The sequence below is a fragment of the Theropithecus gelada genome, chromosome 2 (assembly GCF_003255815.1).
Source record: "Theropithecus gelada isolate Dixy chromosome 2, Tgel_1.0, whole genome shotgun sequence".
Lineage (NCBI taxonomy): Eukaryota > Metazoa > Chordata > Mammalia > Primates > Cercopithecidae > Theropithecus > Theropithecus gelada.
Genome location: NC_037669.1, coordinates 158164700 through 158189423, shown reverse-complemented (window position 1 = coordinate 158189423; position 24724 = coordinate 158164700). Strand labels below are relative to the sequence as shown.

At 50.4% G+C, this 24724-nt stretch overlaps 2 protein-coding genes across 2 annotated transcripts in view; both read right to left on the bottom strand.

The window, feature by feature from the left end:
• Positions 1–5836: 5836 nt before the first annotated feature.
• C2H3orf36 (chromosome 2 C3orf36 homolog) lies at positions 5837–12261 on the bottom strand. The gene is given in 4 exon segments (XM_025377381.1): positions 5837–5949; positions 6270–6462; positions 6465–6686; positions 12196–12261. Coding segments are annotated over 4 exon segments (594 nt in total).
• Positions 10538–24724, bottom strand: part of SLCO2A1 (solute carrier organic anion transporter family member 2A1) — an 89436-nt gene continuing 75249 nt past the window's right edge. Inside the window, exons 10-14 of the mRNA XM_025375778.1 lie at positions 22896–23061; positions 20399–20562; positions 16239–16303; positions 13579–13702; positions 10538–12673 (exon numbers count right to left, since the gene is read on the bottom strand). Of these exons, the coding sequence (XP_025231563.1) occupies positions 12556–12673; positions 13579–13702; positions 16239–16303; positions 20399–20562; positions 22896–23061 (637 nt within the window). The 3' untranslated portion in view covers positions 10538–12555. The remainder of the gene's footprint in view (positions 12674–13578; positions 13703–16238; positions 16304–20398; positions 20563–22895; positions 23062–24724) is intronic.

Sequence of the window (24724 nt, the reverse complement as noted above, 5' to 3'; positions counted from 1 at the left end):
CGAAGGATAGATTAGTGTGATTGCCAGGGGCTAGAGATGGGGTGGAAGGGGGCAAGAGGAAGGGAGGTGAGTGTGTTTATAAAAGGGCAACAGGAGGCTGGGCGCAGTGGCTCATGCCTATAATCCCAGCACTTTGGAAAGCTGAGGTGAAGCCTGGCCAACATGGTGAAACCCTGTCTCTACCAAAAACACAAACATTAGCCAGGTGCGGTGGTGGGTGCCTGTAATCCCAGCAACTCGGGAGGCTGAGGCAGGAGAATTGACCCTGGGGGGCAGAAGTTGCAGTGAGCTGTGATCAAGCCACTGCACTCCAGCCTGGGCAACAGAGTGAAACTCTGTCTCAAAAAAAAAAAAAAAAAAGGCAACAGGAGAGATTCTTATGGTGATGGAACTGTTCAGTATCTCCACTGTGGTGGTGGATACATGCAGCTACACAGGTGATAGAATTGTGTAGAGCTATAGGCACACACACATATATGCACACACCAATGAGTACAAGTAAAGCTGAAGAAATCTAAAATAAATGGATTGCATCAATGTCGATATTCTGGCTGCAATGTTATAGTGTTGTAAAATGTTACAATTGGGGATAATTAAGCAAAGTATACAAGGGATCTCTCTGTATTATTATTATTATTATTATTATTATTTTGAGATTGAGTCTTGCTCTTGTCGCCCAGGCTAGAGTAGTGCAGTGGTGCGATCTTGGCTCACTGCAACCTCCGCCTTCTCCGGTTCAAGCGATTCTCTTGCCTCAGCCTCCCAAGTAGCTGGGATTACAGGTGCCTGCCACCACGCCCAGCTAATTTTTGTATTTTAGTAGAGACAGGCTTTCATCATGTTAGCCAGGCTGGCCTCAAACTCCTGACCTCAGGTGAACCACCAACCTTGGCCTCCCAAAGTGCTGGGATTACAGGTGTGAACCACCATGCCCGGCCATTACAAATATCTTGTGGAAAATTAACCAAGCATAGGATAGTTAAGATAGTATTTTCACTTTTTCAGATAGTCTTATCAGCATTTTAATGTGAAAACTGAAAAAGCAGACACTAAATTTTTGCCTTCATAGAAACTTAGATGATCTGATTGTCATAATCTGATCCTACTTAAGAGACTACCTATGGATATAATGGAAAACAAGAATATTCAACAGGCAGTCTTCATGATAAGCCTTTACTAGGTTCATTCTACAAATATGTGACTTTTAAAACTACCTATTTTATTAGATATTTAAGATGTAGTAAAATCATTTGAAACACAAACTGATGGGCTTAGGCCATTCGAAATAATGATTTCATGACTATTAAAGATGTTCATAATGTAAAGATTTAAAAACGATTTTTTTTTTTTTTTTTTTTTTTTTTGAGACAGAGTCTCACTCTGTCGCCCAGGCTGGAGTGCAGTGGCGCGATCTTGGCTCACTGCAAGCTCCACCCCCCAGGTTCACGCCATTCTCCTGCCTCAGCCTTCCGAGTAGCTGGGACTATAGGCGCCTGCCACCACACCCGGCTAATTTTTGTATTTTTAGTAGAGACAGGGTTTCACCGTGTTAGCCAGGATGGTCTCGATCTTCTGACCTCGTGATTCGCCCGTCTCGGCCTCCCAAAGTGCTGGGATTACAGGCGTGAGCCACCGCGCCTGGCCAAAAATGATTTTTAAAGTTAAAATTCATTTTGCGTGTGGGGTAAGGAATCAACTACTGATTCATACAACACCATGGATGGATCTCACTCAAAAGCATTCTGGTGAGAGGACATACTTAAGATTCCACTTACATTAAATTCTAGAACAGGAAAAACTAATCTACCGTGACAGACAGCAGATCAGTGGTTCCCTGCGGAGAAGTGTATGGTAATGAGGAGACCATAAAGGAGCAGGACAGAACTTATTTGGGAGATGGAAATGTTCTATATCTTAATTTGGATATGGAAGTCACATGGATGTCACATTTATCAGAATAAATTGACCTCATTCTAAAAATATATTGGCTGGGCACGGTGGACTCACACCTGTAATCCCAGCACTTTGGGAGGCCGAGGTAGGTGGATCACTTGAGGTCAGGAGCTCAAGACCAGCCTGGCCAATGTGGCAAAATCCCATCTCTACTAAAAATATAAAAACGAGCCGGGTGTGGTGGTGGGCATCTGTAATCCCAGCTACTCGGGAGGCTGAGGCATGAGAATTGCTTGAATCCAGGAGGCTGAGGTTTCAGTGAGCTGAGATTGCACCATTGCACTCCAGCCTGAGCAACAGAGCGAGACTCTGTCTCAAAAAAATAAATAAATAAATAAATAAAAATAAAAATATATGGATACTATTGCATGTAAATTAAACCTCAAGATGATTGATTAAAAAGCACTAATGATGCCAAGTTTTCAAAATGATACAGAGCAACTGACTTCTCCCACACCAGTGGGAAGCATTAAATGGCATGACTTTGGAAATAGGCAGTTTCTTATAAAGTTAAATGTACACATAACCTGTGATCCGGCAAGTTTTGCTTCTAAGTATTTCCCCAAGAGAAAAGAAAACATAGGTCCACAGAAAGACTTGTGCACAAATGTGTACTGCTTAATTTTTAAGTAGTTTTATTCATAATAATAAAAACATTATAAACAACTAAAATGCCAAAAAACAAATGAACAGAAAAACATGTTTTGCCTAAATGCCAAAAAATAAATGAACAGAAAAACAAATGATGATCTATTTATCCAATGAAATACTGCCCAGCAATGACAAGGATTTGAACTACTTGTACACATAGCCACACGAATGAATCTCAAAAACATGCAAAACAAGAGAAACCAGATACAGAATGTATTATATGACCCCGATTATATGAGATTCTAGAACAGGTTAAGTTAATCTATAGTGAAATAAGGCTTATCATTGGTTGCTTGCACAAGGAAGGAGGATGGAGTGAGGAGATAGGGATAGTATTGTCTGGAAAGAGGTATCAAGAAATTTTCTGGTGGTCATGGAAATGTTCTATATCTCGATTAAAATGGTGGTTGTATTGTATACATTTGTCAAAACTCATTGAACAGTAAGTAGGCTTAAAATTAATGCTTTTCATTGTTCATAAATTATATGTCAGTAAAGTAGATTTTAAAAAGTCTTTTTAAAGCTTATTTTCTATTGCCTCCAAGTTTTTGGTCTAATCAACTAAGGTTGGAATGCCATTAACTGAGACAGGAAAGACAGGAAAGTCAGTGAAAGGAGGTTTGGGGAGGACGAGGAGCTCAGTGTTGGACTTGATTCTCTAGCAGGCCACAAGCGGTCACCTGGCGATCACCCTTGTTCCTCACATCTTCTGCCCATCCATCCTCAAGCACGGCCAGTCTTCCCTGGTCATTATTTCTCAAACAGCCTTTCTTTCCTTCTGGGCTTGTCTGTTCCAACATCCACCTGGATTTCTGGTGTTTTAACTTGACTCTTTAAGGGTGTGTGTATGTAAGTTTTAAATACCTACAAGCACCAGGCAGATGATGTGGGAACCGCAGCTACCCCAAGAGGACAGGGTCCATCTGAAGGACTGCCCTCTACTCAGCTCCAATCCATTGTTTTTGGGCTGGCGTGCTGCACCAGGGTTTTTCAAGAGAAAACTCGAGTCAAACTCTCCTGGTGTTTGGAGCTAACTTAAAGACATGTAAATATCTTGTAAGCCAACTAGAACCCTTGTGCTAGGCCCAGGCTCAGCCAGTTTCCAATGCCTGTTTTATAACAAGGCAAGTTCTGGTGCTAGGATGGGCTCCAGCGTGGCCTTTTGCTAACCCCGCATTCCGCACTGGCTCAACCTGGCTGCCAGGAGCCTGTGGGTGCCTGGGATGCTCCTGCTGCTTGGTGGTCCTGCCCTTGGCTCTGACGTCTCCCACTCTAGTATCCCAGTGGCCATATGACAAGGAGGCCTCCCTCCTAAGGACTTTTGCCAGCCAGGTTTCCTCTTCCAAGTACACATGTAGCCCCAGTGGCCTTTTACACCCTGAAATCTGGTTGTATCTTGCTGCTGTTAAAAGTCTGTCAGTGATGCCCCATCATCCACTGTTAGTTACTAAAGGAGATGTGCATGATACACTCTCCCTCTAGAATCCACCTTCCACCACGCTCTGCCTGAGGCACCTTGCAACTGGGGGCACTACTTACACCCTGCCCTCCAGGCAAACTCTGGTCCAGCTTTCTCACCTCTGAGTCTTCACTCCTGTAGTCCCCTCCGCCCAGAACACCTTCTCTAAGGCCCCTGTCAACAAACTTACCCTATCCTTCAAGACACAGTTAGAGTTCACCTCTGCTCCAGATCTCCAATGCCCTAGGGAATGGGCCTCTTTCACCTTTGTTAATCCACCACATACACCCGCTTCCCCCTGCATTTCCGTGCAGGCATCTGTCTGTTTGCACTTCTCCTTCATGGCACTATTGCACCTGTAATTGATCGGCCAATTGCAGCCACAGTTTGGATGCTTTCTTGGTTGTCTATCTGCCTTCTGTTTGTCTTGTTCATGCCTTTAGGCCTGGTGCCCAGCTTGCTCGGGTGCCTGAGTCTGTGATGGGATGGGTACCTGTCTTTCCCGGGGTAGACAGTGCCCGGAATGCTGACATCAGTTTCTTTCTGACATGCACGCCTATCTCAGGGCCAGGCCCCCAGGAGGTGCTCTGGTGAAGGTTTTTGGATTTGGAAGGAGGAGGAAGCAGAGGCTACTGAGCCCCCTGCAGTGGCTGAATAATGGGTCCCAGATGGTGCCAGTGACGCAGTGGGGAGGCTGACAGCTTCTGGGTGCGAATGGCCCCACAGTGCGGCCGGGGACCACCCTGCCCACGGCCGGTCAGAGAGCCTAAGGAAGCCGCGTGTGCCTGCGGGCCCTCTCGGTGGCTCGTGGCACCTTACCCTCTACTCCCCTTGTTCTCTAACGTGTTTAATACACTTTTGTGCTGAAAATATAAACAGACTAAACGGTGCTTTACCCCGGGGAGGCAAACAGGAAGTTTCCTCGAGGCCGTGTCCCGTGAGCAGGCGCCAGTGGGCTCAGTCTCCGGGCTCCGGGGTGGCCCGAGTAGGGGGAGGCCTGCGTGCGGTGGGCGCGGGGAGCCCAGCGGGCCGGAGGGCGCCCCGGTGGGGAAGCGGACTGTCCGAGGCGAGCTGGGTGGTGGGAGTACCGCCTGGCTCGCTGTGGGGCGGCAGGGGGGTCCCGTGGCGGGCTGGGCGTGGAGCCTCCGCGGTTGGCTTCCCCGGGCCGCACCGGGGCGGGGCGGGGGGCGGCGCCCCCTGGTGGCCGAATGAGACTCCAGGGCGCGAGGGGCCGCCCACCCCGCCTCGCCCACCCGGCGGGGACCTCGCGCCTTCTCTGAGGAAGCCAGAGGAAAGGAGCCGAGACCGCAGTCCCCTGGACCCGTTTCCTTGTCTGTGGGATGGCATGATAATTGCATCTCACAGGGCTGTCGTGAAGATTCAAGGAGCAAATGTATGTAAAGCGCTTCGGATGTCTGGTACATTGTGAGCCTTCAACCCACCTGAGCTGTTGAAACTCTGGGATTCAAGCGGCTCGGGTCAAAGAGGAACGGTGTGACACCTGCCTCTGTCCTTTCCAGTGTGGACTCAAGGGAAAGCGTGTGTCTCATCCAGACCCCCCAGTCTCTCTTTTGTAAGCTGGCGGTCATGAAATGTAATGAGGACAAAGGTTTAAACAAATTTTGGTCCCTATCTGGGACCTCTGAAGTCACTTTTAATGGATTTGGGGATTTGACAGATTTAAAAAGGGGTGCCTGCTGTGTGGCCCATTTATAGACCTGTAGAGCGAAGAGAAGGAGATTAGTCACACTGGGGGCCGGAGTAGAAGCCGTTTTAAATTAGCTGCCCCGCTCTGCCTTGAGACTGAGACTTTCTGACTCTCACTTTCACGCTTGGATTCCAGCGCCCAGATGAGAAGAGAGAGAAGGTAGAAGAGGAAGGAAGGGGCCGGGCGCGGTGGCTCAAGCCTGTAATCCCAGCACTTTGGGAGGCCGAGGCGGGCGGATCACGAGGTCAGGAGATCGACACTATCCTGGCTAACATGGTGAAACCCCGTCTCTACTAAAAATACAAAAAACTAGCCGGGCGTGGTGGCGGGCGCCTGTAGTCCCAGCTACTCGGAGGCTGAGGCAGGAGAATGGCCTGAACCTGGGAGGCGGAGCTTGCAGTGAACCGAGATCGCGCCACTGCACTCCAGCCTGGGTGACACAGCGCGAGACTCCGTCTCAAAAAAAAAAAAAAAGAAGAGGAAGGAAGGGAGGGAGGGAGGGGATAGAGCAGTGGCCACCAACTCTCCCTGAGCGGGGGCAGAGTGGGTGGTTCTCCCCAGGTGGGCAAGGTGGGGGCCCCATGGGTATGCTGGGCAGGGATGGAGTGTGCTGGGAGCACGCGGAAGGACTGCGCCTCTGCTCCTCGGGGTGTGGCGCGACGCACTCAGGAGCCCCTTCTCTAGGGGCTCAGGAGACTCCAGGAGGGTACTGTGAGCTAGGAATGCCTTCCTGAGCCTGGTTGGTGGGGCCTCTGAGGCCGTTCCTTCAGGCCCTGAGTGGGCAGAGGGGCAGGTGAGCACTAACCCAGGAGCCAGGACTAGGCTGAGCCCACTACTCACAGCCTGGGGTAAGCCAGCCTCGAGACCCTCCAGGATGGTCTCAGCCTGGATCCGACTGCCTCTCCTGCCTGACCACTGTGCTCCTTCACAGGCCTCTGGCCGGCAAGTTCTCAGGATGTGCACAGGTTTTCCTGCTTCCTTACCTTTGCACACCTTTGCTTGTTCCTTTTGCCCAGAAAGTCTTTCCCAGCACACTTGACTCTCTTGAAACCCAGTCTCTCCCACATGGCTAGTATCAAGCCCCTTCTCCCATCGCTCATCAGATGAACTCAGAGCACTGGTACTTTGCCCTGTGTCAAGGTCTTGTCCTAGCTCTGGATTATATGTCCTTGAAGGGTAGGGGCCATGTGTTTGTCACCTCTTGTCCTTATACACATCAGGTACTACACAAATGAAGGGAGGCGTGAGGGACAACTGGAAGGGGCCTTGTTTTCTTCATGTGCAGGATGGGACTAGTCATAGCGGCCCCACAGGGCTGGTGGGAACTCTGGTGCCATTCTGCAATCAGAGTCACCCCATCTCCTCCTCGCCCACAGAGTCTCGCTCCGTCAGCTGTCCTGTTGGACTCTGCAACCTCCCCATCCTGTGGCCCCCTGCCCCAGCAAATCTCTTCCCTCTGAAGCCATCCTTTTCTTGACCCTGCATCTCTCTCAGCCACCACCCCATCTCTGCCTCCTCTGAGCAAATCGTCTTTCCCACCTCCCCAGCCCTCTGCAGACTGCCTCGGCCTTGCCTGAGCATCATCTCCTCAGCTTTGGGGACCCACAGTTGGTGCTTCCTCCATTGGGAAATCTTTCCAGACTGTGTTTCCCAACCCCGACAGTCCCGCAAAGCTGGTTTAAGTGTCCTGGTGAGCAACTGTGTCCACCTAGGTTCACTACCCACAGTAGAGGGTTTTAGTGCTCAACCATATCTGCTCTTTCCTTCTTCTGAGCACACAGAATATTCTGTCCTGCTCTTGTGGCAGCTAGACTGGGAGCAGAGTGAAGAGTGTTACTTTGGGACAAAGCATTGCTTAGCAGTGCGGGATCTTCCAGGACTTTCTTCCTCTGCCCCATCGATCATAGCAGCTTATTATGAAATGGAGGTACCTCAGGTTCCAAACAGTCTGGGTTACTGAGACACTGGCTGTGGGGGGGCGGGCTCTGAGGCCATATGTCCAGGCCCTGAGCAGGCAGAGGGGCACTACTGAGCCACTGACCTGAGAGTCACCCAGATCACCGCAGGTTCTGTGGGTGAGATATCTTTTGTTGTGTCAAGTGACTTAGAGAGGTCTGTTACTACAGCATAGCCAAGCCCTTCCCCACTGATTTACCGATTAAAGAAGTGTTCTAAATGGGTTAATGGCTTGGTAAACTGTAAAGACCTGTGCACATTTAGTTATTATTATTGCTGTCAAGTTGTAGCAGGGCTGGAGACGTGATGTGGCTGGGAGAGTGGAGGAATGGCCAGGGTATGTCATGGAGAAAAACCCTCTCATTTATGATTTGCCAAGGGCTTGCCCAGGATCTGTTTCCATATTTAATCTCTGATGAAAGGTTATAATGAGTCTGGTATCTGGTGCTACTGACAGAAGATGGACCTTTCTTCCCGGTATTTAATTCCTGTGGTTGTGAAAGATAGGATGTATTTCTCCTGGATTTGCTATAATATAATATTTTAATATCGATTTGATACTGACTGGCTTCAGACTCCAGATTAACTGTATCTCTCCATCTTTGAGAGTGGTTGAAGAAAATCACATGGCTTTGTTTCTTGAGCAAGAATCTGCTAAGCAGTCACCAGATGGGGCTGTTCCCTTGAAGGCCTGTGTGCAGGATTCTCAGGGCCTTTTCTTCTCAAAACCCTTCCCTCTTTGTCTCTTTTCTCCACAACTCTCCTTTAATTCATGGTGCTATAGGGATAAACTGCCCTGTTTAATGAATAGTTGTTGAAGAGAAGGTAAGTACATGAACTGTTACCTGGTTCTCCTGCCTCCTTTACCCACTTTAATTGGCCCTCAAGAGATTCCCCCACTTCCGTCCCATGGGCCAGTGAACATCAGTGGGAAAAGAGGGGCCTCTCCACCATTTTAGTCCACGCTGACTCTTCAGAATGACTCAGCTGGGGAGATTGGGCTGGACCAGAGAGAGGTGGACAGCCTGGTTTGAGTCTGGGCCTGGCCAGCTATTATGTGAAGCTGTCCACAACGGTTGCTTCCTCAGAATCAGATTCCTCACCTTTAAATGGGACATCCATCATGGAGGATCACCCCAGAGGGCTTTGGGCCAAAGGGTAATTGATAGAGATATGGTATTTAGTTATCACTGTATTTGTACTTTTTCCAAGAAGCGTCAAAGAAGGATGGACTATAAAAGGTTCCTGCACACTCTTCCTTTTCTGGCTTTTTTGTTCAGCCCTTGAGGGGCTGGATTGGGTGAGGAGAGGGAGTGGTGCAGAGGAGTGGGCTTCCTAGGACGGGCTGGGAGAGGGCATGGCTGCGAGTGTGCATAGGGAGGTGGGCCTAACCCTGGGGTCTAGGTTTTGTAGGATTTCCAGGCTCAGGTGAGAAGCAGGGCCATTAAACAGCCTCAAATGGGAAAGGGACCAAAGACTCATGATGGCACCCTTGATTCAAGGGTAAGTGGCATCCAAGGACCTTCAGATGGCACTAGGAGCCAGAGCCAAGCATGGTTGATACTGAATTTCCAGCCAGACAGCAGGATGGGGGGTTTGAAATGAATAACTGATTTAAAGAAATAAGTAATTTTTTGTTCTTTTTGCACATCCAAGTTTGTGAAATGAGAATGTCTGTCTCAGTACTGATAAGAGCCTCATATAAATGTGAGCTCTCGGATTGTTTTTCATGCCCACTCACTCTTGGTTGCAGTCATCCAAAAAATCAGATTCATAGGCATCTCTTCACCTTGTTATCCTTCACTCACCTTTGAATATACCAAAGGCCTATCGAGCCTCTACATTTCTCAGTGGCCTAAGCACAAATGGGCATCCCCCAGGCTCCATTGCACTGACAGTCCACCTCACAGGGTTTGGGAACCACCCACATCAATCTCATGAGGGGCCATTAAAAGTGCCATTCCTGGGTCCCTCTCAGACCCACAGAAGTAGACTCTGGGGCTGGGTGGAAGGTTTTGGGAATTTGCATTTTAACAACATCCTCTATGAGTGTCACACACTCAAGAAAGTTAAGCTTTGCTCTAGAAGTGAAATGAAAGTGACACTATTATACTCCCTGCTGACAGCTGAGAAGAAAGATTTTCTGGGGAGTAGTAGTACTGGTTGTGACCATGTGATCAATTATGATTATGATATTAATTCTGTTTTGTGCCATGGACTTAGCTGTTTGCGTCCAACTCCCCTTCTGGACATAAACCCAAGAGCAGAGATCTGGCCTCCTCAGAGCCCAGCAGAACTACACTGAAGGGATAAGCAGTGTCTGGTACCTGCCTGATGCCAGGCTAATGGGTTGACAGTTGCATTACCTCTAATCCTCATGGCCGTGGGCTCCTGGGGTCCATGTCATAAGCACTTTCTCTGTTTACAAGATGCAGGTGCTAGCAGGGCGCAGTGGCTCGCGCCTGTAATCCCAACACTTTGGGAGTCCGAGGTGGGAGGATCACTTGAGGTCAGGAGATTGAGATCAGCCTGGCCAACATGGTGAAACCTTGTCTCTACTAAAAATACAAACATTAGCCAGGTGTGGTGGCGCAGGCCTATAATCCCAGCTACTCTGGAGGCTGAGGCAGGAGAATCTCTTGAACCCAGGTGGCAGAGGTTGCAGTGAGCCAAGATTGTGCCACTGCACTCCAGCCTGGGTGACAGAGCAAGACTCCATCTCAAAAATAAAATAAAAATAAAATAAAATAAAGTGCAGGTACTCTGTGTTCTCTGACAGATGTATATGACAACATAAATTCAGGACCAAGTTACCTCAATAGCAAAATTAGAATATTTTAATAGTAATATAATAGAATAAAGGTTTGGGAGGGCAACCATAATCTTCTAGAATCTGAAGGTTGGCATTCATTGTTCATAAACTCAGCTGAAGGCAGTGCCTTCCAAATTTGGTTAGATTGCTGTGGGAAAGACCAGGGTTAGTTGCAGGGAATCATTTTCCAAGCAGAACCATTTCAAATGCTAAAACTGGCCCCTGAGGTTATATTGAGCCTCCCTTCCTGAGTGAGATGTTTGGAAATGAGGTGGCTTTGGAAATAAGCCTGTCTGTAACAGTGGTTTCCACAAAGACGTCAGTCTCATGGCATTGGATATTGTTTGGACACTGACATGAATGTTTTGGCATATCACCATATGAGGCCTCAGAGGTGGCTTCTAGTATGCTTCTGGAGGGGTCTTCCAAGAAGAGTGGCACTTAAGGGTCATGTATGGCCATGACCCATGCCCAGTTGTTCCAGAGGACACGGTGAGACAGAGCTGTCTGGCAAAGGGCCAGGTGCAGAGTCAGTCTGGGGGCCATGGATGGCATGGATAGTGAGGTCAGGATCCTTCATGCCAATCTGTGGCTGCTTGCTGTCCCCACCTCTCCTCCTGCTCTCACCAACTCCCATGCCCCCAGTCCCACACTGCCCACCGAGCACACCCTGGGAGGAGGCCCTAATGTAAATGGAGGGAGGTGAGGTAAAAGCTGAGGGAAGCTCCTTGGAGAACCCTGTATTAGCACTGCTTTGCACAAAGTCGGTCTCTGATAAATATATTTGTTGAAGAATGGCCTCCTTTGTTGGCTTCTATCTCTCGACCTCTATCACATAGCAGCGGTGTCTGTCAGCCCAGGCACCCACCTCTCTGGAGGCAGTGAGAAGAGGCTGAGAAAATGGTGATGGTGTGAGCACATTTGAAACCAGGAAAGCCACCCTTGACTGGCTCTGTTTTGTGGGCCGCAGCTTGCCCTCCAGCTTGGTGGCAGTGGACATCCACTCTGCTTCGTCACTTGCTTTGCTGACATCTCTTCTGCCTCTCTACTCCTCGGAATACAGGCTGAAGTCCAGACAGGGAAGAGCATGTGAAGCCACCTCATCTGCTGCCAGGGAGATGTGGGAGGTTCTTCCCATTACTCTGAGATGAGGGGGTCGCGTCCCCACATTGAAGGGGTGGGAGGTTGGGCATCAGGACCATTTCATAGGCCTTCCTTGGGTCTTCACTATGTTGTAGCTTTCTCAGTTTGAAATGTACCCCAGAAAGACAGGGATAAAATGTGAGGATCTAAGGACAGAAAGTCCAAGGTTCATATGGACAGCACTTAGATGACCCATCCTTGGTGTTTCTCAGTCCCTGCTCTGGTGCCTGTGTGCAGGTAATGGGCAGAGCCTGTACTTCCCAACATGGCAGCATCCAGAATGGCCTCTAGGTATAGGAAGTGAGGATCTGAGGGGGAGGGAGCCAGCCCCTCCCATAGTCTGTGCTGATGCCAAACCCAGGTGCAAAGGGGGCTACAGCCAGGCTCCCCAGTCTCCCAGTGGCTCTGGCTATTAATAACTCAGCCACTTCCTTCTTCCTCTCACCCCTGCCACTCTGCAGGGTGTGGGCAGTCAACGGGAGAGTGGAGCTGCCTGGCAAGAAGGGCACATACCCTTTTCTCTCTCTGTTTAGGATTCCCCCCAGGGCTGGTGAGGGGCCTGGCTGCCTCAGTGGGCATCCTCGATGAAGAACTCAGCACTGAAGTGAGCCTGGGCATCTGGAGGCCCCTTCCAAGGGGCCAGGGAAGACTCAGCCCCCCAACTCTGGCCCATGCAGCCCAGGTGCACAGTGGCCCTTAGGAACTGTGGGGAGGACTCTGGGAGGACGAGGTAGGGAAGGCAAATGAGGACTGGGGTTTTCTTTCTTGTTTAAAAATACAAAAAGGAAATGACGTGTTAACATTAGTGAATATAGGCAGGTGTGGAAGAGGCACGGTCCGCTCTCTGGAGCAGGGCAGTGGCCCGGGCGGGGGTCAGATGAGACCTGCCGCCTTCTGCACGTTGTACTCCTTGTTCTTCTTCACCCTCCAGCTGATGAAGCAAAGCAGCAGCATGCCCAGCGCCTTGTAGCCCATCTGCAGGCCCAGGTACCTGTGGGCAAAAGGAGGCAGGACTGGTGAGGGAGGGGGCTCTGCAGCCCACATCCCAGGGCCAGGACCACCGGGAAGAGCCACGTCATTCCCATGCTGGCCCACGAAGGGTGTGGGCACCATCCAGGTGTGGATCACTTTCCTCATTTCTTTGACCCAAAAGGGAACAAAGCTGCAGGGAAGCAGGCAGGGAGTAGGCATGGGACTCCTAATCCGGGGCTCGTCATCCCTCCACCGGCTCTTTCCAGAGGACCAGAGGTGACCCAGCTGCCCCAGCCAGCCCTGGAGGGTCCTGTCAACCAAGCAGAGCCAGAAGGAGAGGGGCCTCTTCTCATTGCCCTCTTGACCTGTCCCTTTTGCGGCTTTCTCTGCCACTCCCATACCATTTCCAGCCCCTGCCCAGTCCCCTGAAGCCCACCTTCCTGTGGTTTCTGGGCCATATGACAATGGCAGCAGGTGAGGTGGCTGGAAGGGGTGCAGAACCCAATGGCACTGCAGCTGGGCATGGCCCATTGAGGCAGGTTGGTCCGCCTGCCCTGGACCTCTGCCAGGAGCCATGATACGGCCCCTCTGTCTCTGAGCAGCAGGAGGCTGCCCCCATTGTTCCACATTGTTCCACAGCCGTGGCCTCTTCCCTGGGCTGCAGCCATCCCCACCCTTTCTTTCTGCTGCTGCCCCTTCCAAACGCTTTCGGGTCATGGAAGTCCCTGGACATCTCCCTGTGAGCCCTGAAAAGCCTGATATAGTAGCCCCTGCTCCCTGTCCATGGCAGGGCCGCAGAGCTGGCCCTTCATGTTCTCTTCTTCGGAAGCCTGACAGCCCCCACAGTAGCCACTGGGCATATGACTACTGTCATCTCAAGCCCAGGGCCTGGCTCCGGGACACACATGCGTGTTGGGCCCTCACCTGTCTCGGAGAGCATCGTTGTCATAGTAGGCGCAGGCCCCTCGCCTCCCCAAGCACAGCGAGTTCCACCGGATGCAGGAGTGGTCAATGGTGAGGCCATAGAGGGCTGGAGATGGCAGCCAGGCTGGAAGAGGGTTCGGAAAGCCCTGGTCAGATGGAACTGCAGGCAGAGGTGCCCAACAGGGATGTGGGAGCCAAGTCCCCTGCCTGGTTCACATATATGAGAATGGCTCTGCTGCACCCATAGGACTCACAGTGGCTCTGGAAAGCAGAATAGCTTTCAGTGAAGCCTGAATTTCTCTTTCACCAGAAGGCTTAGAGGAGAAAAGGGACCTGGGCCATTCTTTCAAGGCAGAGTAAGTCACAGGGATCACCTTGATGCCAGCTCAGACATCCAACATAGTTCTCCTGAGGTCAGCTCAGAGTGGAGCTACATGGACCTCCACTGTGTGGCAGGAGGCTCTCCAGGCATCGACTTCTCAGGTCCTCACACTGGCCCTGAGGTGTGGGTGCCCACTTTTTAGTGAAGAGGAAGGGGTTCTTGGCTGGGGCACTGTAACATAGCCAAGAGAAGTCAAGGCAGGACTTTGAACCCTGGTTTATGGAGGTTCGAATCCCATGCACTTCCACCACACCAAGCTGCCCTATTGGATTAGACAATACCCCTCTGCAGACCTCCCAATACCTGGCTTCTCAGAGCTTCTTCTCCGGGCCCCTGAACTTCCCAGCAGCTGAGTGCTAAGATTTGGCTCGGCAGGGGCTGTGCCTTCCTGGCTGTTAAATATTCTGGACGCCTACACTATGCGTGGGTAGTGTACCACTAGCTACAGCTCTAGGCAGTTACTGGACTGGGGAGGGACTTGTCCAGGATTTACACCAAGGCTGGCCCATCCCATTCTCAGAACCAGGGTGCTGAGAATAACCTCCCAGACTTTGTTTAGGGCCCTGTGAGCAACTGCTTCCAGAAGAAATACAGACAATATTCCACTTGTGGCACTGCCCACAAGTGGGAAACTACAAGAAGAAGCCTCTCCACTCAAATCCTGCTCACTCCCAAGTCTCCAGGTGAACAGAGGGATGAAAACTGGCCAGGCAGAGTGACATATGACACTTCCCTGCGTAGAAACAAAGTCCAGAAACATTGTCGACCCAATCCCAATGGGTAATTAAAAACCTGTCATAGGAAGTCCTTTTATCTACCCAAGAGTGGATTGTGTTCTTGGGTGATACATGGAACCCCTCCAGGCCTGGGTTTTCTCACTGTGGTCCCACATTGAGTTATCTGAGCTCAAATGGAAAAACAAAAGCAGCAAGTGCTTCGAGCAGTGCGATAGAGTCAAGAGAGTCCTTGTTTTCAAGGCCATTTTCGAGGTTGCTGGAGGAAGCAGGAAAGGGCTCTTTAGAGCCTGTCCTAGTTGCTGGATGGGCTGAGAGGAATGTGAGGTCTCCTTCCCAGCAGAAGTTTTAGAGAAAGTTAAGTTATAAATGAAAATAAGGAGCTCTGATGACAACAGAGCCTCTGCTGGGAGGACAGATAGATCCTGCCCCCCTGCTTCCTCTGTTTATAATGCAGGCAGCAAGAGCAGGGTCTAAAGAGGCTCTGCAGGGACTAGAGGAACAAGAAATCCCACTGAAAAAGCTGGTTCATTCCCATCATCCAAACACTTCTCCCAACCTGGGGTTGGATTGGGCCCAGCAAGGGCTCCCGCTCACCTGGCCCCAGTAGGAACATCACCAGCACATCTCAAAATGGGGATGGAAGCTGCTGCTCTCACCGCAGGGTGCGGTGTTGACTGAGGCACAGTGGGCTATACATCATTTCAGCATTTATGGTCAGAAATGACACCTTATAGTAACTGAAGTTCCTCTTGCTGGAGTCTCCACATTCCCCTCTGTAGTTTGCACCCTTAATTAATACATCCTCAGTTCAATTAGGTCCCTTTACTTCTGTGTGCCTGACATTACAAGGATCCCTCTATTACTGCCTTGTGTTAAATCTAGTGTACGGATGTGTCAAGAAGGAACAGCCAGTGTGAGCAGTCCAGGAACGGGCCTGCATTGTGCCCCCAGCCCTCCGCCCAGGCACCCCTGCTTGAGGCAGCTTGAGCACCCCTGCTGCCTCAAACAGCTCGCCCTCCCGCGGGGCACTGTTGATCACTTGTGCACAGCGCCATTCCTCTGGTGGGCTCTGGACTGCTTAAGGGCAGGCAGGACTCACCAGCAGAGGGCCCCACGTGGAAGAAATTTTGCTGAATAGTTTTAGGAGGAGTGAATTTTGTAAATGGAAAGGAAGCCAGGGCTGGGCTCAGCTGCTGCTCTGACTTGGCAGGAATGCAAAGTTTTGTTCCTACAGTGAGTTTTGGGAGAAAGATTTAAAAATACCTGCCTTTAACACTCTATTAGGTATTCTCAGCTGTGTTCACTTTTAATTTTTCTTACATAACTTAGTTAGGAATGAATGCCATAGATGGAGTCTTTCCTAACCTCAAGCAATCTGGGAAACCGTCCACATGGATTTTGGCATCTGCTGTTGATTATGCACAGCTTCTCTTTGCCATGGAGATGAGATGGTGCTTCCTCCATCGCTACCTTGCACCCATAGCCCTCGGATGCCCCATCGCCTGCGGCCACTTTTGGGAAGAGGGGTCTTAGACACTTACCCAGCAAGCGCATCAACAAGAACTGCACCCCGATGGCAAATGACTTTTCCTCCTGGTTCACCACACTGAAAAGACAGACAGCAAATCAGCAGTGGGAGGATTCAGGGCTGCACGATCCCTTGGGTAAGGGACAGCCAGCCTCAGAGCGGGTCAGAACCAACCCTCATGCGGCCTGACAAGCCCTCTGGTGATTGGGTTCACCTGGGCTGAATGCTGTAGTTCTTTACATCAGTGGTCTCGAAGCGTGGTCCCTGGATCATCAGCATCCCCTGGGAGCTTGTTAGATATGCAGATTTTCAGGCCCACCCTGGACTTACTGAGTCAGAAAGTCTGGGGATGGGGCCCAGCAATCTGTATTTTACCTCCAGGAGATTCTGATGTACCACCGAAAACCACTGGTCTGTGTGATTTTCAGGGCTGCCCAGAGCCCCCTTCAAGAAGCAGAGGGCAGTAGAGGCTAGGAGTGGAGAGAAGGATGCTGTGGGTGTGTTGATAGCAGCAGGTCTGAACAACTCCCATAGAATGTCTTATACCAGTAAAAGACAGCCCTGCTGCAAAGTGTAATTAGAGCCCTTGGGCTGCAGGCTTCTGTGCACAGCTAAAAGAATTCCCTACCCCGGGCTAGCTCTGGGTGTGTGCATACAACTCCACCCTCAGAAAGGTCCCATGTTTGGCTTAATGCTCTGCTGCAGCTGTCTGGAAATTCTTAATTTTTGAGCCAGGGGCTTTACATTTTCATTTGTAATAGGTCCTACAAATTAGGTAGCTGGTCCTGCCCCTAATCATCTTCCTTCAAGAGAGGAAAATGTGTTTGGCTAAGGAAGGAGATTCAGAGAGAGCGGGAGACAGCCCTGCGGTCCCAGCTGGGGAGTGGAGAGAGGGAGAGGACACCCCCACCACAAGGTGGGGAGCCAGCAGCTGGCCAGCAGAGCACCTGATGAGTGACTTTACTCCAGGACTCTCTGTGCTCTGGGCACACACACTCCCAGTGGGTGCTTGTTGGGAAGAGCTTTCAGTACTAGGGGACAGTGAGGAAGGGAGCTCAGAAGTAATCCCCAGGCCTCTACCTATGGTTTGTTTCACCACCACCATCACAGTTCCACTAGCAAACTGGAAAGTGACCTTTGCCCAGCCCCTGAGGGATGGTCCGGTGAGAGAAATACTCACTGGGGCAGGGGAAGAGGCACCCCTTGGGGCCCCCCAGTATAAAGTGTCTCAAATCCTGTTGTGCCTACAGATCCCTCCAGTGGTCCGGTTCATAATAGATGCCTGCCTTGTCTTGGCCCTTGCCCTGGGCCCACTCATTCTCAATGAAATGGGACTTGGCCACCCCAATTTGGCTTTTGATTGAGGTCCTGGGCCCCTTCTAGTCTCTGTCCCATGTGGCCCTGAATGAAAGCTGGCTTTCTGACCTCTCTTTCTCCTTCCACATTTTCAGCTAGCCTTCACTTCCAGCTTGTGTTCCCATGGCTAACTGGGGGCCAGGGCTCATACAAATAATGCTTGGGTCACCTACAAAGTCATTTTTTTTCTTCTGAGACAGAGTCTCATTGTGTCACCCAGACTGGAGTGCAGTGGCTCAGTCTTAGCTCACTGCAACCTCTGCTTCCCAGGTTCAAGCAATTCTCCTGCCTCAGCCTCCCGAGTAGCTGGGACTACAGGCACCCGCCACCACGCCCGGCTAGCTTTTGTATTTTTAGTAGAGACAAGGTTTTGCCATGTTGCCCAGGCTGGTCTTCAACACCTGACCTCAAGTGGTCCACCCACCTCGGCCTCCCAAAGTGCTCGGATTACAGGTGTGAGCCACCACACCCGGCCTACGAAGTCATCTTTAAGCCTCTCCTTCTTCACACTAAATAGCATCAATTCTGTCATGTTTCCCAGTGGGATTTATCTTTAAATCGTTGTGGGATCCGGGGGCCTCCTCTCCACCTCCTACCCCTACTCGACCTAGAAAGGAGAGCTTTTTCTAGAGAAGCCCATCTTGTGGTTGAAATGATGCTCTGTTCTTCCTGACTTCCTCGTCCCTGGGATTTGACAGGAGTCCTCTGGGAGGAGATTTGACAGGGATTGCCCTTTTCCCTGCTGCACAGGGACTTGCCAGGGAGATTTTCTTACCCTGTCCCATCTCCTCATCATGGCCTTGTGTAGTTTTATGTCAGGGCTAGAGGGTCCACTGTGGTCCATCTGACCCAAGGTGCAAGAAGGGAAGCCTGCTGAAGAGTCTCTGGTGAAGGTGTCAGTGCTTTGAATGTGCAGGATGGGGAGCAGCAGAGAAGGGAGTGACTGTGGTGTCAGGGAAGGCAGCACGCTGTGGGTTCCAAGCATCCTTGCACCTTCTTGCTGAATAAGCTCAAAATGCAAGGTCCTGACTGCTGTTTTCCTGCACCGTTTCTCAGAGTTGTAGTTGCAATGAGCAACCCTGAGGCATGAGTTAACGTTTCCTCCAAGACCAGGAGCAGCATTGCTCACTGGTCACCGTAGAAGTGGCGGCTCTTCTATGCTCAGTGTTCTTACAAAGTGTGCACCTGGGCCTCTCTGTGTCACCCCTGTAGGATTTGGGGGGCAAGGATAACTGACACACCCTAAGTTTTGTGCTTTCTGTGCTGTCATAAAGTATTTTGTCTTTGACCCAGGAGTCTCACATCTTCTGCCAGCATCCTTGAAATAGTATTTGATTTGATAGCTTTCAAGCTAACTTGATAGCTCACTTATAAACACGGTAAAATCCCAGATCCCAACAAGTGGCTGCATCTGCTCCTTTCTTTTCTCTGAGCCTTCTAGGGAAAATAGGTCATAGACACCTAGCTGGCTGTTAATTATTATTATTATTATTGTTATTTGATTAATAGTGATAATTAACCAATATATAGAACACCTTATATTTGCAAAGCAATTTACCATGTAATCCTGACAGCAACCCTTTGAGGTCGATATCATTATCATCATTTCATGAATGAGGAGACTGAGGCTCAATGAGGCTAGGCAACACCCTAACACAGCCAGTATGTGGCAGAGCAGGGACTTTGATCCTGGCACCGGGAGTCCAAATCCTGTGTTTTTGCCCTCTCTACTTGCGAGGTGAGTGAGGACAGGAGGGAGGGAAGCAGGGGTGGGTTAGGTGAATTTGGTACAACTGTTGTTTTCTCCTTGCAGCCAGTGAGGTGAAGAGCAGGTCATTCCCAGTGAAAAGCTCAGAGGCATTCATTGCCAGCTGCCAGCCGTAACGGGACGCCCTGCTCCTCCCCTCCAGCTCTGGCCAGCCACTCCCTTCCTGACCTGAGGACTTGGTCCTGGAGCCAATCATACCGGGATTTTCTCATTTTCATCCTTTTCCATAGCCCTCACTCTGACTCTGAAACTTTCCACATTTTCCTGCCTTGCTTTTATGCATCCAACTAAATTCTCTTTGCTCTTCTCATGTCTTTTAGAATTTAAAAATAAGCAAACCTACAGGCGTTTCCAAGGTGTGGAGCCAGGCAGCCTGGCTTCAATAAGTGGCTCAGCCATTCACTGGCTCTGCCATACTACACTAGTGATTTTTTTTTTTAATTATTATTATTTTTTGAGACGGAGGCTCACTCTGTCACACAGGCTGGAGTGCAGTGGCATAATCTTGGCTCACCGCAACCTCTGCCTCCCAGGTTCAAGTGATTCTTCTGCCTCAGCCTCCCAAGAAGCTGGGATTACAGGCACCGGCCACCACACCCAGCTAATTTTTGTATTTTTAGTAGAGATGGGGTTTTGCCATGTTGGCCAGGCTGGTCTTGAACTCCTGACCTCAGATGATCCGCCTGCCTCGGCCTCCCAAAGTGCTGGGGTTACAGGCATGAGCCACCGCACCCAGCCTAGGCTTGTGATTTAACCTCCAATGTTCAGAGTGGAGGCACCAACAGGGCCTGTGTCACACGGACGCTGTGGGACTGAATGAGGCCCTGCAATGAGGAGCTCAGCACAGCGCCCCCCAGGGCAGGGCTCCCAGCATTGTTGCCATTATTATTATTTCCCCTCAGCAAAAGAACATTGCACATTGTCATTCAAAGGACTCTGAGGGCGAGGAAAGAGGGGAGAAATGAGAAATAGGCAACTAGGCGCAAAGTCAAAGGGAGTTGTGGGGAAGGAGAAGCCACGCCCCAGACCCCCAGAGGTTTGCCACTCACCGCAGAACCATCATGTAGAGGGGGTTGTGGGAGATGCAGGCTATCAGGGACACGAAGGAGATGAGGAAGATGGCCGGGAGCAGGAAGTGGGCACAGGGGACAGGGCACGATCCTGTCTTTGCTGAAGCGGATCCCCCAGTCACACAGCTGCAGTTCAAATAGATCTTGAAGAAGAAGAGGAGGGGAAAAGGGGAAACTTTGTGATTATTTCACTTTCACACACTTCAGAGGTCTGCACCAGCTCTTCCTGGAGACTTAACTTTCAACCCTTGTGTTCTCTGGATCTGGTTCCCAGGGAAGCTGGGTGAGGCTGAGGAGGCCAGGTGAGGATTTCAAGCTGGCCCAGAGTTTTGGGCAACAGAAACCATCTTCTGGGATGGGCTGGGCTCCTCCAGAAGTCACATCTGCCTCTGGATTCCCCGGGAACACTGCCAGGCTAGGCCCCCCACCCCCAGCTTGGAGCCAGGGGCCCAGGAGGGCTCTCCTTTGGGCCAGGCCTCCTGTGCCCAGCAGTGGCGGTTTTGCAGATTGTTGTTTTTGCTGTTTGTGTGTTTATTGCAGAGGGAGGCATAACCAGTAGGAGGGCAACGGGAACACAGTGGAATTCCCTGAGTTCTGATGCTGTCAGGCCTTTGCTGGAGCTCCCTGCCTGAAAGAAACTCCTTCTGCCTAGAAGGGACTCCTGAGGAGGCCCCTGTCTCAAGTCTGCAAGTCCATATGGCTCAATACTGTTGTCCAACTCACTTTAGTGGCCACTGCCCTTGTCTGGTGGTCTTCACCTTCCTTCGCTGCTCTTGTCAGATGGCCCAGCCTGTGACAATTTCAGCGTCCAAGCAGTTACAGGACTAGTATTGGAACTAATGGACTAGTATGTTTCCTTCTGCCAACAGTGGTAACTATGCACCCTCTTCACTTGGCCCCTAGGAAACTCCAAAGTTAGTTATATGCAATATGGCTATTACTCTCTTCAGTCTAGATTTTTTAAATAGAGACTTTTTTCTTTATAATTTACTGTTTTTTTTCTTGATATTTTGCTAATGGATTTTTGTCTTGAGGTACGTATGCTGTTATGGGAAACTTGCCAAGATTATTTCTGGAAGTAGGTGACTCAGAGGTAAGTTAACAAAGATAAGAAAACCACAGAAGCCAACACAACTGGAAGGCAACTCAAAGAGCATCTTGTCCAAGTTCCTTGTCCTTCCTCTGCCTGGGAGCCACGCTCCTTTGCCCACGGAGGTGGCAGTGGCAGCAGCCTTGCCCTGTCCTTTCAGAGGAGGTTGGTAACTAGGCACTAGCCTTGCCCATCTCCTCCATACAGGCTTAAGGGAATAAGGCATGTTCCTAGCTTACGTTAACTGCACAGTCTTCTCATTGCTCAGCAGTTCCTAAGCCTGGCCCGCCTGGCTCTGGCTCCTGCCTGCTCCCTGGCCAGCTGGGCGTGACACTCCTCCTGCAGCACCAAGCCTGGCCTTTTCTCTTCTTTCCTACAGCGTGCCCAGTACATTCATGCCCATGGGACTTGTACTTGCTGCTCCCTTTAGCTGGAATGCACTGCTCCTGGTGTGCATAGAATTCTGTTCTGATTGTTCAGTTCTAATGTCACCCCCTCCGGGAGGCCCCTGGGAACTCTCCATCCTATTAAGTCCTTCCATGGCATGGGTTACTTTCTAGAATTACCCTGTGTGTTTATTTGATAGAATGCACACTCCATGAGAACAGGGACCTTGTCTGATGGGTTCACTATCACATCCTCAGCACTCACGGCTGTGCCCAGTGTTCTGTTTATTGAATAACTAAACAAATGACTCAAGTCAGTTTGCTGCTGGCTGATCCTAGGAGGTGTGGAGCCACAGAAAAATGGACTGAACTTTGCCAAGCGAGTCCAGTGAATGGAGGCTGCCCAAGTGGAAGGCTGGTGGCCAGAAGATAAATGGCTTTGAATAGAAGTGCCCCAAACTGAGGCAGAGCCCTGCGTTCAAGTTCCAGGTCAGCCCGAAATAGCTGCATGACTTCAGGCCAGCCATGTGGCCACACCTGGGAGTTGAGGGGTTGAACCAAATGCCCTCAGCTACTGCTTCTGGCTCTACCCTTCCAGGTCCATGTCACAGAAGGCTAATGCCCTCAATTTATCTGGGCCACGGCCAGCCTGCAGGACCCAGAGATGCCCGTGAGGATCCCTCAGGATGGGGCTCCAAGGCCTCAGCTGAAGGAGTGCTTTGACTGGTTTCTGCTCTGAGCAGTTAGGCCTCAAGAATGTGAATTTGTTGGATGTCGGCCAGTCTTTAATTGACTGTGGGCTGTCGGCATCTGGTCATGACCTCAGGGGTAGGGAGGTAGAGAGAGGCTGGATGTGGCTCAGAGGAGGCCAGGATGCTGGTAATGAGTGTGTGTGTGGAGCCCCGCCTATCCTGGAGCCGAGAAACAGTCTTTGAGGGCATGCACTGAGCTCCGAGATCCTGTGGGGCTCCTCTTGCCTCTGGACCCTGGCTGCCCTTACCAATTGCTTGGAGGTTGCAGAGCTCATGTTGATGTTTCTGCAGCCAGCGTGGCAAGGGGAGAGGTACTCAATTCCATTGTCCCCACAGACCGGGTGGAAGATAGAATCTGGGCACGAGCAGTCCCTGCGGCAGGCAGGAGGCTGCGGATGTATAGAACTTGATGTGCTGCCAGCAAAAGAGGAAATGGGGAGTCAAACAAAGCAAGACCAAAGAAAAACCCTACCCTCCAGCCCAGTGTGAGTTCCTGGCCTGATGAGTGTGTCTGTGCATCTTTATTTATTTTGGGCCAGTGCCACCCTGGGATGTGGATTATGCCTGGTGGAGCCAACAGTGAATTTGCCACTGTTTAGTGGTCACGGCATCTCTCCATTTCTTCTGCCACTAGGAGCCCAAATCCACTAATTATGCGCTGGGAAGGCCTGAGTGGTGAATCCCCTGCCACAGTAGGGGTCAAGACAACCAACCAACCAGAAAGGGCAGCTGCAGTGGGCAGGTCACAGACAATATTTGCCTTCCCTCTTCTTCAGCCTGAAAAACAGTGGCTGGGACCACGGAGGCAATCCAGGATTTAGTTAGCTCTCTGTCTCCTGGCTTAATGTAGACCTTGCCTAGGTTACTGTATCCCCTTGAGCTTCAACCAGCGCTTTCACTGGTTGATCTCACTGTTCCCCGGTATCTGACATTCATGACCTTCTTCAGGGAGGGTTGGGAAAGGGGCTGACAAACCACTGTCCAGATATTTCACTAGTATAACTGTACAAATGAGAGTTCATCTCATGTGCCAGACACTGTGCCGGGGGCACATGCATAATCATCACAATGAGTCTACAGTGAATTACTCGCCCTCTGTGGATTAGAAAACCAAAGCTTAGAGAAGGTAAGTAACTCCCCCAACTAGTAAGGAGCACTGGCATAGAGTCCAGGCCTGTCTGAGGACAAAGCCGTGTGCTAAACTCCCAGTGGACGCTGCCAAAAGGCCCAAAGGCTTCTCGACTTTTCTCAGTCCACAGTCAGCCTGCAGAAGTGCCGTACAGACCAGGGGGGTGAGCTCCCTACCCCAAGCAACCCTCCCTTCCCTCAAACCCCTTCTCTCCTTCACCCACCAAAGACAGAGGAGGTCATTTCAAAGAAAAAAAAATAGAGAAAATACCAGGGCTAAAAGGTACAGCATCTCCAAATGTTGCAACTTTATTAGGCAAAGTCTAAAAAAAAGCTTGTTGACAGGTGGCACCCGGGAAAAATAATAATAAAATGCCCCTTGCTTGGCTTCGTCCCCCTCACAGGGCTCTGAAGCTCTTCCTGAACATAAAGCCCAAGTTAACACTGTGACTCATATCGCTGTCTGCAAACCCACAGGCAGACTTTACCTGCCCTCCTCCTCACCTGCCCTAAGTTTTCAAGTCTGCCATCACTCTCATTATTATTCTCCAGATCTTTTCAAGTCTCCTTTCATCTCTCTTCAGCAGCTCAATGAAACTGAAATTCTAGCCAGCACAGAGCTGATGCTAAACATAGCTTATTTCCTGGTTCCTGTGGCTCACAGCCCTACAAATTCATCCTGAAATCAAACAAATTAGTTTTTGGTGCTTCTTAAGAAAACAGAACTCTAACCCTGATTGCTGGTGGCCCAGTAAGAGCCTTTGATCTCTTCTCATAATGGGGCATACCATTCAAGACCTGATTTTCTAAGTTGCCACGTGAGAGATCAGATCAAAAGTGGGCAGGGTGGGGTGGCTCACGCCTGTAATTTCAGCACTTTGGGAGGCTGTGGCAGGCAGATCACTTGAGGTCAGGAGTTTATGACCAGCGTGGCCAACATGGTGAAACC